The following is a 17704-nucleotide window of genomic DNA, read 5'->3' as shown; positions in this document are numbered from 1 at the left end:
GTCCTTTACTACAGATGACTTGAGAAGCATTGACATAGGCTCCTCGACTTTGGATAATGCCAGTCCATTTACCAAGGTACACTGAGCCACCAACTTTCCCCCTCAAACTTCAGGCCCTCTACTCTGAAAGGAGGTGGAAAGAGAAGAGAAGAACTGGCTTGAAAGGGTAGGAGAAGGAGGTGCTGTGGGGGGCGGATGGCGGGGGGCACGGGGCCTTGACCGCCGTCCTCAGGAAGTCTCTGTCCTGTGGGAGGGAGGGGGCCATCAGGTTCTCCTTCACTGTTCTCAGCCAACAAGCTCAAGGCAGAAAGTGGGGGGTGAATCCTGGGAATCCTCTTCCTTCTCCACGGCGTGTCATTCTGCTTTGACTCAAGAGAAGACTGGGGTGTTTAAGCCAACCTCCTCAGCACTCTGCACACAGTGGAAAGACATGTCCATGCCCCCTGCCAGGCTTTGATGTCTGTGTTCCCTTCTCCTCTCCTCTGGCACTTGGCCCAGCACTCAGGAATGCTTCCGTAGACAGAACAGGCCCTGTCAGCATGGCCCTGAGGGGCCTGAGAGATCTTTCTTAATTTGGAAGGCACTCGATTGCTCTCACAGCCATTCCTGTGAAGCCTTTCTCCTCCTCTGTGATCTGTGAGCTGGATTTTTGAGATCTAACGTAGGATGCCACCTTCATCCTTACCCGATGCTCAGAGTCCATGCAGCGCTCCTGCCTAGGGAGATGTTTAGAACCAACCCCTTACCTGCCTATCCATCGTGGTGTCTCGTGCTGACACTGCCTTTTTTCAATCCATTAATAGTTATGTCAAGCAGGACAGGAGTGAGATGATAGGTCTGTGGCACTTCCCGAGTGACTGCTCTGCCTGTTTCCATCAACTCATTACCCCGTCTTGTGGGTTTAGTTGTCTGACAGGTTTGTTCGTCTACATAAGCATCCTGTTGTCTAGCAAGATGTTGTGGGAGGAACTGCTCTTTCCTTCCTCGTCCTCTGCCCTCATCCCTTCTATCAGAGAGAGACCTGGAATAATAGTAGTCATGATGGGGCACCTGGCTCAGTCAGTAAAGTATGTGAATCTTGATCTCTGGGTTGTAGGTTCGAGCTTCACACTGGGTGTGGAGCCTACTTGAAAAAATAGTAACAGGAGTAATAGTAATAAAATCTGATTGGCATTTGCTTTTAAGGCAGCAAAGAGAAAAACATTCTTTTTGCCATAACACTTGGTATATTTTATTTTTATCTTTGTATTTTAATTCCAGGACAGTTAACCAAGTGTTAGTTTCAGGTGTACAATATGATGATTCACCACTTCCATATGTCACCTGGTGCCCATCACAAGTGCCCTCCTAAATCGCCATTCCCTATGTCACCCAAAACCCCTCGCCCTCCTCCCCTCTGGCAACCATCTGTTTGTTCTCTGGAGCTCAGAGTCTGTTTTCTGCCTTGTTTCTTTTTTTCTTTGTTCATTTGTTTCGTTTTTTAAATTTTCACATATGAAAGAAATCATATGTATTCATCTTTCTCAGCCTGGCCTGTTTCACTTAGCAGGACACATGCAAAGAGGAAAACTCTTAACACAGAGCAGTATTTGTTATAATTGGGCCAGACTCGTGTGCTGGGAGAGAGCCGGCTGTTCCTTCTCAGCCTACTAGTAGAACTTGGGCTGGTTTCTGTGAGTGGAACTTGCTTCAGAGGTAATATGGTGAAGGAAAGCCGCTGGAAAGCACTACCCTGGGCCTGGAATGTGGGATGTGCATTCACCTCTGTTTGGGAGCCTAGAGCAGTTGTCTCAGCTGGGGGCAAACGTTCCCTCGGGGACATGTGACAACGTCTGGCATTTCTTTCATTGTCATGACTTGGAAAATGAGGTGTTTTACTGGCGTCTTTACTGGTGCACAGAGGCCAGGGATGCTGGTAACCATCCTTCAGGGCACAGGCTGCCACTCTACCCAGCAAAGCAGGATCAAGCCCCAAAGGTCATCGGTACCTAGGTTGAGAAACCCTGGCCTAGAATTTAAGCCATCCTAAAACCTGCCCCGCTGAACACTGGGGAGCAAAAATACACATCTGGTCAAACTCCAGGCCACATCCCTACAGATCTTCATTCCACTGGGCTGGGTTCAGCCCTGATGTCGCACTTTCGTGAAATGCCCACCCTTCCCCTGGCCCCCTGTCGTTGGACAGGGTTGAGAACCACTGGGTGGTGAGCGTGGTCTGATGGAGGCCGTAGATGAGGCTGATCTGCCTCATTTTCTCGCGACTGGAGGCTTATTGAGGGGTTGTTGGCTCCTTGAGGAGGGAGCAGCAGTGGAGAATCCGATAGGAGATGAGGGAACCTACCCTCCCCGTTCAGGCCTAGAGAGGATAAGATGGAAGTTCAAGTCTGGGACTTCTGTGAGAATTAGGAAATGGGCTTGCCCTCTCCATAAAAGAATTCGAAAACCTTCTGGATGGATGTTCCCAGGGCTCTTAGCCTAGCTAGTGGACCAGACTGCTTGTGGCAAGGAGAAAGTTGTCCCTTCCACAAGGTATGTGGCCCTTGCCAAGGCACAGGGCTCCCTGACCCCGAGGTGACTGGATTTCCGCTCCCGCTCGCTCCTTCCTCCAGGCACCTTTGTACAGTGCACAACCTCATGCAGCAGCCGTGATCTCAGTTTGCCTTAGCTGAGACCTCTTTGGGGCAGGAAAGGAGTGCGGTGCTCCTTTGTGCCTTGCGGGTTTTCAAAAACACCAAAACAAAACAAAAAAGAAAACGTTTGGGAAAGCCTGGAAGAAGAAATCAGATCCGTCCTGCGGGCAGCCTAGAAAGCCCATCCTGATGCCAGGCCACAGGGTGGAGGCTTCAGGCTGGTCCTGGTGTCCTTGGAGGTGGTGGAGAACAACTCAGGAAATGGGAAAATCTGGTTGCAGAAAAGCACAACAGCTGGATTCCCAAGACTGGGAGCGAAGACAGGGAACTGTCTGTGCCTTGTTCTTGTGCATCAGCCCACCCTGGAAAGAGAACCCCAAGGCCCATTCCAAACTGCAGTGCAGCAGGCACCCAGCCCAGCCCTCGATTCATTCCCTTACAGAAGAGAAACAGAGAAGCTGTAGGACGGACGTTGGTGCCACAGAACCGCGCAGCGAACTTCAAATCCCCTCTGTGTCCTTAAGGCGAACCGGGCAAGCTTCCAAGCACTGGTGTCTTCTTGGGTACAATGGGCATCATCGGACTGAGACGCGGTCCTGAGGGTCAGGTCGCGAACGTGGCGGGTAATAGCCGGCCGCACGGGCCACGGGGGCCCGACCGGTGGTCCCGTCACACGGGATGACTCACGCGGCTCCCTGCGCAGATGACAGCGCGGGGGCCCGGGATCCGGGAGGCGGTGGGGCACCGGCGTGTGTGCTCGGGGTGAGCGGGGTGGGAGAGCGGGGAGACACTGGGGAGCATGCGGTGCGCTCTCCTGCCCTGGGGGCCTGCCCCGCTTCCAGGAGAAGCGCTGGCACCGAGCAGGGCTGGGTCGGAGCCCCGGCCCGCGCCGCGTCCCGGGAGGCGGAGGAAGGCGGGCCGGCCCCGGCGGGCGGGAGGGAAGGGGGGCGGGAGGGACAGCGGCGAGAGGAGGAGTTTTCCAGCTCGGCTTCGCCCGCCCGCCGCGCAGCCCCTCGGCCCCGTCCGTCTCCTCCGCCCCCTGGAAGCGCCGAGCGGGAGCCGAGCCGAGCGAAGCGAGCGCCGCCGCGCCATGGGGAGCCCCGCACTCCGGACCGCGCTGCTGTCGCCGCCGCTGCTGCTTCTGCTGCTGCTGCCGCGGGTCCCGCCGAGCCGCGCCTCCCCAGGTAGGACCGGAGGCGGGGCAGCCTCCTCAGCGGGGCGCCCTTTGTCCGCCCGGGGCTCGGCTTCGGTGGCCCCCGGGAGGGGCTTGCGCGCGGTGGGCTCGCGTCTGGGCACCGCGAGGGGAGAGCCGGCGGTCAGCCCCCCGCCTCCGCGCCCCCCGGGACCCGAGCGGACCCACGCTGGCGCCCGAGGCCACGGAGGGAAGTTGGGCGGCCGGCTGGTCTCTCGGCACCTGGAGTGGTGCCTGTCACCGGGCGGCGCGCGGCCGAGGCGCGGGGGGCCGCAGCTTGGCCTGGAAGGAGCCCCTACCCGCTCCCCTGGGGGTCCCGGGCCACCCCGGGGGCGGCCGGGCACGCGCCGCGGGACAGCGGCCCCCGTGGACGCCACGGGCGGGGCCTCTCCCGCATCCCCCCAACCCCCCCTGCTGGGGATTCCGAGAAAGTCTGCGCCTCCGGGAGAGAGGTGCCAGCTGACAGCGGTGACTTGGGGCAGGCGCTCGGTGACACACGCGCGGCAGTTAGGCGGGGGGCGTGGCCTCCCACGGCGGGGGCGTGGCCTCTAGCATCTAAGGGGCCCCTGGCGTTTATTCGGGGTTCTCGCCGCCGTGTAGACAAAACCTTTGGTGTTGACCTTTCAGAAGGCTCCAGCTCAGTCCCTCATCTGGGAGTCTTGGGTTGGCAGAGAGCTTCAGGGGACCAGGGCAACATGGACGCGCCTTTGCCCCCCTGGAATGGAGAAGAAATCCAGGGGCGCGTTTTGACTTAGTGCTAATGGGAAAGTGGGGGACGTGGACTTTAGAGCGTGCAGACATTTGGCTCTGCGTTCAACAGTGTGGGCAGTTCACAGCGGGGGTGTGCGGGGTGGACCTGTCAAGTCCTGGGTGAAGGACGGGGCGGCGGAGGGCTCCCAGGTAGTGTGCCCCGCAGCTGTAGGGCCGGCTGCCGGAAATACCCCGCACCTCCCCACATGAATGCGGGAGTCAAACAAACGTGTGAAGTGATCAACAGGAACGTTTGTGTTTTGAGCAGACTCGTGTAAGTTTGAAGCTCTTTAGTAGGAACGGATTGAGGGCAAAGTAGAAGGGAGACTTCATCCTCAGCCCCAGCAAGTCCGTGTCCGCGCCGCCCACTCCCCTTTAGCCGAAGTTGGGGTAAAACGAACGTGGAGGGGAAGGGGGGGCAGTACTGGCCAGGACGGGAGCAGCGAGAGGATGAGAAGCTAGAGCAGCCAGCCGCTCACGCTCACGCTCACGCTCACGCTGGGGTCGGAGGCATCTCTGGGCTGCCCGTAAGTCTGCTGGAGCCTTTCTCAGCCAAAGGGCCTCTTCTCTTTTTCCGTCTCAAATCCCTCTGCTCTCCTTTGTCCCAGCATCTGTCCATCTGTCGTGGACCTTGCTGCCAGGGCCCAGCCATCCACAGAAAAAACTGGTTTGCCACTTTGGGCTCTCCTCTCTGGCTTTGGGGAACCGCGCCTGGCTAACCCTGCCCGCCAGCAGGCTGCCCCCAGTTGGGAACCTCTCAGTGGGGTCTCTCTCGGGAAATGGGCTCTGCTGGGGGCTGAACCTAAAGGAGGGGTTTTCAGTCCAAGCCAGAGGTTTGCCAAGGCTGGGGAGGGGAGACTCTCTGGGCCAGTGGGTCCTGAGGCAGATCACATCAGCTGAATTCACCCCAAGTGCTGGGTGACAGATGGCTTTGCACATCATTTCAGAGGCACTCCTTTAGCAAGTGCACATTATGTCTCCAGTAAGACAGAAGGTGAGAGGCCTGGAATTGGGAACCTCTGAAAGAGGGATGTGGGGGTCAAGGGCCCCATCTTTCCCACCACCGTTATATAACTGTCTGAGATTTAATAGCTAATCTGTCAGAGAGTAAATCATTCCCACTCCTAGAAGGTCTCTGGAGTTCTTCCATCTTTGAATTTGATGCAGCTTTTCTGGCCATCTGATTCATTGTTTGCAGCCTAGCAAAGACACAGTGTCTGCAAAAATCCACAGGAAATGTATAGAAAGTTTGTAGCAAAGTTGTCTGTGTTTGATTGTGTTTGTATGCCTATAGCAGATGAGACTTTTTAGTCTGTTCTTTTTTGGGTTTTTTTTTTCTGGGTGTAGCTGACATAACATGTTAGTTTCAGGTGTGTAACATAATGAGTTGCTATTTGTGTACATTGTGAAATGATCACCCCAAGAAGTCTAGCACCATCAGTCACCCTATGCAGGTACAATTTTTTTTCTTGCAATGAAGACTTCTAAGATTCACTCTCGGAGTAACTATGCTGTACATTTTTACATGCCTGTGGCTTATTTATTTTGTAACTGGAAGTTTGTACCTTTTGACCCCCTTTGCCCATTTTGCCCATTCCCTACTCCCCCCCCCCAACTTTCGAACCGCCAGTCTACTCTCTGAATCTATGAACTTGGGGCTTTTTATTTTGTTTCTTAGCTTCTACATATAAGTAAGATCATATGGTGATTTTTTCTTTTTTATCTGACTTACTTCACTTAACATAATGCCTTCAAGGTTCCATGTTGTCCATTGCAAATGGCAAGATTCCATTCTTTTTTTTGCGGCTGAATAGTATTGCCACACACACACACACACAGCACGTCTTCTTTATCCATTCATCTATCAGTGCACACTTGGGTTGCTTCCATATCTTGGCTATTGCAAATAATGCTGCAGTGAACATGGGGATGCAGATATCTTTTTGAGTCGCTGTTTTTGTTTTCTTCGGATAAATACCCAGAAGTGGAATGGACACCAGATCACACAGTATCTATTTTTTAATTTTTTGAGGCACCTCCATCCTGCCTTCCACAGTGGCTGCACCAGTTTGCATTCCCACCAACGCTGTGTGAGGGTTTCCTCATCTCCACATCCTGGCCAACGCTTGTTATTTCTTGTCTTTTTGATGATAGTTATTCTAACAGGTGTGAGGTAATAGCTCATTGTGGTTTTGATTTACATTTCCGTTTTTATTCTGTGCTTAAGTGAACTCTTGGAACCTCATTTATACCTGAGAGTTTGGAGGTTCCCTCCACCTCATCATGGCAAGCAAGGCTGAAGGTGGAGAATGAGCGTGGTGGGCACTAAGAAAGGCTTCGTGAATCTTATGCCTGGAGAGAACTGGTGAGCTAGCAGGGTTTCACCAGTCAGGAAAACCGAGTGAGGTTTGCACAAAGCCCAACCAGACCACAGCAGCCAAAGCAGTCCAACCGCCTTCGCAGATAAGTATTAGGAACTGAACACCTGGCTCAGGATATACAATTAAAGTCTCTCCAGGAGCAGGCTAAGCTAGAAATTTCGATTTGGAGTTATAACATGTAAGGAGCTGAAAAAAAAATGCCTCTTCATTAAAAAGGGGGGAAGAAAAGAGGGGGAATGCTGGGGAGAGCAGGACATTTTCATCTAGCATTTTCTTCACCGAGAACATGTGCAGTCCAGTATGTTGGGGTTACTGCTTCTCATTTCACAGATTTGTGAGCTGAAAGAGACACCAGAAACCATCCTTCAAGCATTGTCTTCATACCTTCCCACCTCATCAGTCTTCGCACCACTATTGAAATATAGCCCCTCTCTTTTCAATGATTACTAGAACATTCTTGCTTGCTAGAACATTCTTCCCGCATTCTGACCCATTCTACTTTCTCTGGCCAGATACTGGTCTTTTAAGTACAGCTCTACTTTCATCACGTTACTGTCCTACTCAAAAACCTAGAGCGGCAGCTCCCTGTCCTCTCTTACGTTAACTAGAAAGTTCTCAGCTGTTTTCAGGGGACTGCACCATTGCTTCCAGCTTCAATTTTCAGCCTTTCTCTCCTGGTTTCCTAAAATGTGGCTGAAAGAGACTCCCTGTTTTTTTGCAGAGCTTGAGTCACATTTTCCCTCTTCTTGGCGATTGCTGCTTCCTGCCCCTGGTATTCGCCCCTGCCCTGCCTGGCCCTCCACCCCCTACCCCAGCCACCTGTCTGCCCAAATTCTGTCCATCCTCCAACGACACCCTCTCTTGGATGAAACTTTTCCTTGATTCCTCAAATGGGAAGCTTCTTCTGCCTTCCCTTAAACACCCATGGCTCTTCATGTTTTTCTTGGGCCATTGATGACACATGCCGGACGGTCCAATACTGTATGCACGCCTGTATACTTCGAGATTCTGTGCTCTTGAAGGCTGGCGCTGCGGTGTCTTCACCTTCTTTCTGTTTCCCATGGTGCCTGGCCGAGCACCTTGAGCCAAGTGGGCATTTGTGCTGATCAAATTAATAGCCCTCGAATTTGGCTGATGGGCCACTGGACAGAAAGGAGGTGAGAAATGTGCATAGGTAACCAGGGCTTTGTGCCACCATGAATCTCCATGCGTGGGCACTGTGGCTCGCTGGCTGTAGAGGTTGCTTTTTAGATCCGCGAACACCCTCTGTTTAAGCAATAACCTTCTCTGTTGGGGGCTGTAAGGTGAGAGACGTACTGCAGCCACAAGCTGGAGCGTACGTTTATTATTTTTGTTGGCCACTTTGCTACAGCCCCTTCCAAAGCGGTTGAATGGCTTCCTTAGTGAACGCAAATATGTGCACTACATCAATTCCCCTTTCAGAGAACGCGGCTAAAATGGGTAATTGAAAGTGAAGATTGAGTTTAAACAGAAGAAGGTTTCCTTTTGCCAGGCTATAGCATAGTATGAGCTTGTGGCAGCCAAGTTATGATGAATCCCCGGGTTAAAGATTCACTTCCAGCATAGCAGGGTGGATGAGCTCCAGTTCCTGGGGAGTTTCCCGAGCCAGCCCCTTCGGTTCGGTTGGCCATTGTGTGAGTTCTCGACTGTCAGCTTTTATGGGGCATTGTGTATGGGAGCCTTTTAAGCCTACACTTTTCTCTTGGATATTTGAATGTGGTTTGGGAATAGATTCCATTTCTGCCTTTTCTGATGACAACTGGGCTCTACCCAGAGACTTTTTCAAGCGGACACCAAATGATGAGGTGCTTGGGACAACGGGGTGAAGAAGGTGGGGAATTCCTTCTGGCAGTACTTTCTATCTTACAGGGATGTAGACACCAGCTTCTCTGGGTGGGTAAATGTAGCAGAGGCCGGTGGACAGGCCCTGGGAGCACAGAGAGCAGCCATGCAGGAGCACTGGGCTTGGATACTAAAGAATGATGTTGATGGGTGGCTGATGCCCATGACAGCGGCTCTGCAGGCCCAAGGAAGGCTAACAGAGGGGGCCTGTGCGCTACTCTAAGAACATCTGGAGATTGGGAATCAAAGTCTACATGGGTGTTCTTTTTCTGGGGAGAAGGCTCTTATCCCAATTCCGAACCACTACTCACTAGATCATCTTCATGAATTTCGAGAGCGAGCTGCCCTTCACAGGCAAAAACGTCTACATACGAAGTAAGATGAAATTGCCAGGGTTGGAAAACTGTGATTGAACCAGTGAGCAGGTGATCTTTGGGGTTGCAGACAGTGGTACAATGTCTCCTTCTCCTCGCTTAAAAAGCAACACCCAACAAAGTAGGCATAATCATAGATTGTAATTGATTGTCTTTGGGCCTGGGCCAGCAACTTGTTGTACCCCTCACTTAGCACAGTGTCTGCGACCGGAGGGACGATCTTCAGTCAATTTTTGTGGATTAATTAACTGCCTAAACTGTGACAGTTTGTGCCTAATTAACTGCCTAATTGTGACAGAGAACAAGCATTCTGTTTCAAATACTCCTGCAGGATTTAACTGGAATTTCCAAGATGTTAATTCAAGAGTAAGGAGTGACAGACAGCAAAATGTCAGGGGAAATTGGTGCTGCTCTGAAGAAGAGACCCATCCCGACAGGTGATGGATCAGGGCCTACTTCATTGATGAGGCTCTTGGATTTCATATCCCCCTGGGACATGATACTAGGAGACTTCGAAACTCCTGGGAGTTCCCAGGGCAGGATTTTCAGATCACAGTTTAAGGTTAAAGCTTGAGCAAAAGAAAAGTCATTGGTAGCATTGCGAAGCTCCCAAGTTTTCCAGATGGTAATTGGTTTCACCTGGATCTTACGGTTTGCATGGCGCACTCGACTCCGAAATCTCTAGAGTGCTCATTCCTGAGCTGCATGATTCACTCACCCGTAATCCTTAGCTCATACTGGAGGCCGCTTTATGCATTGTTCTCCAGGGAGAAGATAAATGGGTTTGGACCTAATAGCTTGGATTATCCCAGAGGTTTGGGGTTGTAAATTGAGTACACTGGTTTTAAGACGTTTTTTAATGAGTAATAGTCAGACAAATCCAAACATAGAACTGGGGGCAGACTTTCTGCCTTGGCCTTAAAATATCGTCCCGCTATTTCTTCTGCCCTGCTCTCACAGTGACCTGTAGTGCGATCGGTCACATGTACCAGCAGCTTGTTCGGTCTGCTGTCACTGGCTCTTCGCAGTGTCTGCCCAGTTAAGCCTAATGAGCATCTGTCTCTCCAAAGCCAATTGCGCCCTGGGACCCTCTGACTGATGACTCTGGCCTGCCATTTACTGTGTGGGTGGTTGAGCTGAATGACCCTGCCAGATCCAGGGATCCAGGAATGTTCAAAAACACTGGCTAAATTAGGGCCACAGGGCAAAGATTGAGCCAAGGGTTGGCAGGCTCATTGTGGAGTGGTGAGGAAGTGGTGGCGTGGCCACGTCCCCCACCTCCTGAGACTCTGCCCCCAGATTGGCCTGATCCATAGAAGAACTCTGACAGATTTGCCACTGACTCAGCATTCGTCAGACAAAGGCTCTGACTCCTTTAAACATCCAGTGTTGAAATCCTGTTTCCACTTAGATTTTAATTTAGCTTTCCAAGGGGTGGAATCATATTGTTTCCCTATTAGTTGCTCATGGATCTGAGGCCTCCGGCCATGTGAGCAGATCCTGGGGTCTCTCGTTCATTTTGTGTCCTCCTGGTGGCTCTCAATGAGTGTGTGTGATGAGACCTAAGAGGGAGAACGCCTCTGGCCAGTCCTGACCCTGCTGGGTATCTCAGGCCCTATCTAGATTCCTGAGGAGTTTCCCTTCCACATACAGGCTCCCCTGTGTGGGTCACCTAATCTGTGGAACTGTGGAATACCCGACTTGGAGCACCCGAGACGTAACCCCTGTGTCTTAGTGATGAGCCTCCGAGGCTTGGTGAGTTGAAGAGGTTTGTCTGTGGTCACCTAGGGCTGTAGAAGCACAGCTGGGTTTAGAGCTAAGTGGTAGCTTCAGAATTCCCATCACTCTCCCCAGGCTTGTCCTGAATTCAGTTTTGAGCGGCCACTACGTGTTAGGCACTGTGCCAGGCCCGGAGAAGAGGGGCAGGCCGGGATCATTCCCACTGCGGGCACTCGCTGAACCCCTGTCTCGGTGTATTTCGGGCATCGTTGTGTCTCTCAGGACTTGGCTGCTGCGGGAGGCTCTCATGCTGGGGCTGCTTGCATGTTCCTCAAGGGCTGTAAGCATCTGGGGATGCTCCCTCTCTCCACCACTTGCTTTGGCTCCTCAACTGATATGTCATGACATTCTTAACAACTTTACTGAGATATAATTTGCATCCCATACTATTCACCCACTGAAACCAATACAGTGATTTGTAGTGTATTCACAGAACTGTGTATCCATCACCATGGTTTTATTTCATCTTATTTTATCTTTTTAGATTTTGTTTATTTATTCATGAGAGACACACAGAGAGAGGCAGAGACATAGGCAGAGGGAAAAGCAGGCTCCCTATGGAGAGCCTGATGTGGGACTCAATCCCAGGACCCTGGGATTATGCCCTGAGTCAAAGGCAGACACTCAACCACTGAGCCACCCAGGTGTCCCATCACCATGATTTTAGAACGTTTTCATTATCCCCCAAAGAAACCCTTTGCCCCATAGCCATCACTCCCTAACTCCGACCCCCAAGCTCTAGGCAACAATTCACTTGTTTCCGGTCTCTACACATTTGCCTATTCTTTACATTCCGTACAAATGGAATCATGCAATATTTGTCCTTTTGTGTCTGGCTTCTTTCACCGAGCATAATGCTTTCAAAGTTCATCCATGTTGAGGCAGGTATCACTACTTGATCCCTTTGTGTGGTTGAATTTTATTCCATTGCATGGGATAGACCACATTTTATCCATTCATCACTTGATGGACATTTGCGTTTCCACTTTTTGATTATTATGAGTAATGTAGCAAACATCCCCATAAGTTTCCATGTGGGCACAATGGTGTCATTTCTCTTGGATTGATACCTCGGCAGTTTTCCAAAGCCACTGCGCCCTTGTCCATTCCCACCAGCGGTGTGTGGCAGTTTCAGCCTCTCCACATCCTCAGCAACTCTTGACATTATCTGTCATTTTGACGAAGTGGTATCATTTTATCCCAATTGGGTAACAGCTTCCACTCAAGGCCTGAGTGAGAAAGCCGTGTCTGTTCTGCCAACTATGGTGGTGAGAGTCACCTAAGGCTGCCTGCCACACTTTCGCTGCTGGCTGCTGGTCATCGGGCACCCTTGGGCCCGAATCAGAAAGAAAATGAGAGCTAAGTGCCGTGTGTGGGTATGTGGGCACCGAGCTTGGTTAGGAGACAGACTTCGGGCTGATTAGGAAAAGGATAGAGGCAGACCCAAGGCTCAGGATTGAGGAGTGGTGGTCAGGATGATTTGAGACCCCGCCTGCTCTTTTTTTAAAAAGGTTTTATTTATTTATTCAAGAGAGAGACAGACAGACACAGGCAGAGGGAGAAGCAGGCTCCACACAGGGAGCCCGACATGGGACTTGATCCCGGGTCTCCAGGATCACGCCCTGGGCCTCCAGGATCACGCCCTGGGCTGCAGGGGGCACTGAACCGCTGGGCCCCCTGGGGTACCCCCGGCCTGCTCTTTTGGTGGGTAGGACGGTGGCAGGAATTCCCCGAACAACCTGATGCCTGGCCGAAGAGAAATGCAGAAGCTCAGGCCCTGTCCGAGACCTACCCAAGCAGCGCTCACATGTTAAGAAGATCCCCCCACCGATCCTTCTCCACAGTGAAATTTCAGAAGTACTGGTGTGATGAATGACTTCAGCGCCTTTGCCAAGAGCAGGCGGCGTGCCTGTTCCCATCTGCCACACAGTCGCCCCCTCGCCTCCTCCCCCCTCTCCTCTGGGCTTTGCCTCCCTCCTGGTCCCTAGACTTCCTTTCCGCAGTTCCCGACATTCCTGAGATAAGCCTGCACAGCCTTTAGGTCTCTACTCGCTCTTCCAGCTCCAAAACAAACCCAGTCCCGAGGGGGAACCTGGACTCCGTGTCCTTTGAAGTCCTCCAAGGCCTGACCTCCAAGCAGCAGCAGAGCCACCTTCAGTGAGTGGGGACAGGAGCCTTGCCTGGCTCTGCTCTGCTGCTAAGTTGTCCCTTAGAAATAGCTTCAGCTTGTTAAGAAAGCCATGCTGGGGCCGTCAGGGCCTCCCCTGCCTCTCCAGCCAGACCTTGTCTTGTGACTCAGAATTGCCACTGTGGGGATTACACATCTTTGTACTAGAAACTGAGGCCCCTGGGATGAGGGAGGGGGCAGCCCCGTGGCAGGCAACACCAGTGGGGAAGTCGGAAGAGCACATGCAGGGATCCCTGGGTGGCGCAGCGGTTTGGCGCCTGCCTTTGGCCCAGGGCGCGATCCTGGAGACCCGGGATCGAATCCCACGTCGGGCTCCCGGTGCATGGAGCCTGCTTCTCCCTCTGCCTGTGTCTCTGCCTCTCTCTCTCTCTCTCTCTCTCTCTCTGACTACATTAATTTTAAAAAAAAAAAAAAAGGAAGAGCACATGCAGCCCCTCGCACTCCGCACCCCCGAGCCCCACGAATGGGGCAAGTCAGGGAGACCCAACTGGTAGCAGCAATAAAAAGGGAGCCTCCCGGGCACCTGGGGGGCTCAGTGGTTGAACAACTGCATTTGGCTCAGGTCGCGATCCTGGAGTCCAGGCTCCCTGCAGATTGAATCCCAGGCTCCCTCTGCCTGTGTCTCTGCCTCTCTCTGTGTGTCTCCGCCTCTCTCTGTGTGTCTCCCATGAATAAATAAGTAAAATCTTAAAAAAAAAAAAAAAAAGGTAGCCTCGACCTTTTCTGGGATGGGGATGAGGGAGGGTGGGCTCTGTATTCTGCTTTGGCAGATCTTGGCTGATGACTAGGATCTAGGGCGGGGGTCTCCCAAGTAAGTCTGGGCAGGCCAGATATGGCCCGCTGCCTGGTTTTGTATGACCAGTGAGTCAAGAATGGTTTTTAAGTTTTAAAATGGTTGGAGAAGTCAGAAGGAGAATATTTTCTAACGTGGGAAGATTTCATGAGATTCAAATATCTGTGTCACTGGCTCACAGCCATGCTCATCTGTTTGGGCACTGTCTGTGGCTGCTTGGTGATACCATGGCTGGGTTGAGTAGGGATGACACAGACCATGTGGCCTGCAAAGCCGGAGGTTATTTCTTATCCGGGCCTTTACAAAAAGTCTGCCACCCCTAAACTGGGGCCTCGCTACTCAAGGTATGGATGGAGTCCCAGTCTCATCTGGGAACTTGAGAGAATTCTAGAATCTCCAACCCCACCTCAGACCTGTGAAGTCCTAGGGGAGTGGGGCTGCTTCTCGTTCACCGTGCGGCTCAGCTCAGGACTCGTGTTGGCCTTTGGTAGGGAGTCTTCTAAGAGATATGGGCCCGCATGCTGTAACTAGCCCCGTACCCTGTTACTGTCAGTTTATGTGACAGATAACTGGGTGTCTCAGGATCTGCCTTCGAGGCTTGGTAACCTCTCAGACCCTCTAGAAGCTAGGACCCTGTTTACTCTTGCCAATTCTTGGCCGGGCCTGATATCCTAATTCAAAGCTGGAGGCCGACTAGCCTCTGCTACCTGCTGACAGGCTCTCTTGATGCTGCGTGGACTTCTGGGCATCTTTCCAGATCTGCTGCCCTGCCAGGACCTTGCTGTGTGGTCCGGCCTGCGACCCTCCCAGCCCCTTACCTTGGTGCCGAGGGCTTGACTTGCACATCTGTCTTTGGCCGGATGCTGTTCTTTTAGGAGCCTGTAATCTTTGTGCTGGTCAGGACCATCCCTAACAGAACATTTCTGAAAGTGGCTTCCTTGCAGCACGGCTTCTCAGGGAGGGCCATAGATATTGTAGGGGCAGCAGAATGTGTGGTAGTTGGGAAATGCGGGGTTAAGTAGGTTTCTCTCTTGCGGGACTGTTCAGGGTCGTTGATATGCTAATGACCTTGTTACCCTCTGGGAGAGGACCCCGGAGGCTTGGGGGAGAGCACAGATCAGCAGGGGCAGCACCACCACGGAGAACTTCTTAGATATGTGAATTCTTAGGCGGCACCCAGAGCAACTGAACCTGGACGTGAGGGAAGGTGGGCCCAGCAATCTGGGTTTTATCCAAACTTCCAGGTGATCCCGGTGCTTGCGCAAGTGCCAGAGCCACCGGTGTGGTCATTTCCAAATTGTTTTCTCAGAGCGTCTCATTCAACTAGTGTTTCACATTTGGTTTTGTGCTTTTTATTTTTATTTTTTTAATTGAAGTACAATTAACATACAGTGTGATATTAGTTACCTGTGTGCAACATAATGGTTCAACAATTCTAGACATGACTCCGTGATCTCCATGGTAAGTGTAGTCACCCTCTGCCACCAATGTTAATACGACATTATCGACTGTATTCCCTATACTTTTCATCTCTGTGACTTAATTATTTTATAACTGGAAGTTTCGGCCTTTTCATCCCCTTCACGGGTTTCACTCATCCCCCGCACCCCTTGCCCTCTGGCAGCCACCAGCTTGTTCTCTGTAGTTAAGAGTCTGTTCAGGTAGCCTTTTGTTTGTTCATTTATTTTGTTTTTTAGATTCCACATGTAAGTGAACTCATATGGTATTTCTCTTTCTCTGTCTTCCTTTTTCTAGCATAGTATCCTGTAGGTCCATCCATGTTGTCGCAAATGGCAAGAGCTCATTCTTCTTTTATGGCTGAGTAGTATTCCAGTGTGTGTGTGTGTGTGTGTGTGTGTGTGTGTGTGTGTGTGTGTGACGTTGTCTTTATCCATTTGTCTATCCATGGACATGTGGGTTTCTTCCGTATCTTGGCTGTCCACAGTGCTCCTATAATCGTGGGGGGTGCACATATCTTTTCAAGTTAGTATTTTTGTTTTCTTTGAGTAAATATCCAGTAGTGGAATTACTGGATCATACAGTAGTTCTCTTTTTTACTTTTTTGAAGGAACCTCCATACTGTTTTTCACAGTGGCTGCACCAGTTTGCGTTACCGCCAATAGTGCACTAGGGTTCTTTTTTCTCCACGTCCTCACCAACACTTGTTACTTGTTTTCTTTTTGATTCTAGTCATCCTGACAGGTGTGAAGTGGTATCTCACTGCAGTGTTGATTTGCATTTACCTGATGATGAGTTATGTTGAGCATCTTTTCGTGTGTGTTGGCCATGCGTATGTCTTCTTTGGAAAAATGTCTCAAGGCCTCTGCCCATGTTCATCAGATTATAATTTTTTTTGTATGTGTGTGTGTTGAGTTGTATAAGTTCTTTTTTAAAGATTTTATTTATTTATTCATGATAGACATAGAGAGAGAGAGGCAGAGACACAGGCAGAGGGAGAAGCAGGCTCCACGAGCCCGACGCAGGACTCGATCCCAGGACCCCAGGATCGCGCCCTGGGCCAAAGGCAGGCGCTAAACCGCTGAGCCAGCCAGGGATCCCTGAGTTGTATAGGTTTTTTATGTATCTTTGGATATTAACCCCTTATTGGATATGTTATTTGCAAATATCTTCTCCCAATCAGTAGGCTGACTTTTCATTTTGTTGATTGTTTCCTTCCCTGCGCAGAAGCTTTTTATTTTGATGTAGTCTCAATAGTTTATTTTTGGTTTTGTTTCCCTTGCCTCAGGACACATGTCTAGAAAGAAGTTGCTACAGCTGATGTCAAATTACTGCCGCTTGTGTTCTTATCTAAGATTCTTGTGGTTTCAGGTTTCGCATTTAGGTCTTTCATCCATTTTGCGTTTATTTTTCTGTATGGTGTTAGAAAGTGGTCCTGTTTAGTTCTTTTGCATGTAGCTGGCCAGTTTTCCCAGCACCATTTATTGAAGAGACTGTCTTTTCCCTGTTGTATATCCTTCCCTCCGTTGTCATAGATTAATTGACCATAGAAGTGTGGGTTTATTTCTGGGGTCTCTGTTTTGTTCCATTGATCTATGGGTCTGTTGATTACTACAGCCTTATAGTATATCTTGAAATTTGGGGTTGTGATACCTGCAGCTTTGTTCTTTTTCAAGATTGCTTTAACTATTCGGGGTCTTTCATTGTTCCATACTGATTTCAGGATTGTTTCTTCTAGCTCCGTGAAAAATGCTCTTGGTGTTTTGATAGGGACTGCATTGAATCTGTAGATCAATTTGGGTAGCATGGATATTTTAACAATATTAATGATTCCAATTCATGAGCTGGAATATCTTTTGTTTGTGTCATCACATTTGTTGTTTTTAAAGGGAAATATGTTTTTGGTTCCAGGACAGGACGTCTGAGAAGATGACAATGAATTTCCTGAAGCTGGTGGCAGTGACCACTGCAAGCTCAGAGGGGAAAAAAAAAAAGAAAAAAACCCCAAAACTTTGGGTAGCATCATCTGTCCCACATCTGTCTCACTAAGCAGTTGTATGCATACTTGGTTAAAAGAAGTTTCTTCCAGTTGAAAGCCACCAATTTTGAGCTGGTGCAAACATATGTTCTTTAAAACGTGTTTTTCTGTATTAAAATATGAAGAAAGCTGGGAACAGCCCTTGAGATATATTTCTCTCCTCCTCTGCACACTGCCCCTTTCAGGATACTCTTTTTTTTCCCCCTTCTGAAAAATTTCCTCATGCAAATCCCACCCCATCTTTCCAGACCATTCAAG

At 50.6% G+C, this 17704-nt stretch overlaps 1 protein-coding gene across 3 annotated transcripts in view; it reads left to right on the top strand.

Moving 5' to 3' along the window:
• Window positions 1-3619: 3619 nt before the first annotated feature.
• SRPX (sushi repeat containing protein X-linked) overlaps window positions 3620-17704 on the top strand; it is a 116437-nt gene continuing 102352 nt past the window's right edge. For all 3 annotated transcript variants that reach the window (XM_055337721.1, XM_055337720.1, XM_055337722.1), the window contains exon 1: window positions 3620-3814. In XM_055337721.1, the coding sequence (XP_055193696.1) occupies window positions 3721-3814 (94 nt within the window). In that variant the 5' untranslated portion in view covers window positions 3620-3720. The remainder of the gene's footprint in view (window positions 3815-17704) is intronic.

The sequence above is a fragment of the Nyctereutes procyonoides genome, unplaced genomic scaffold (genome assembly GCF_905146905.1).
Source record: "Nyctereutes procyonoides isolate TBG_1078 unplaced genomic scaffold, NYPRO_anot_genome, whole genome shotgun sequence".
Lineage (NCBI taxonomy): Eukaryota > Metazoa > Chordata > Mammalia > Carnivora > Canidae > Nyctereutes > Nyctereutes procyonoides.
This window is presented reverse-complemented; position numbering and strand designations above follow the sequence as displayed.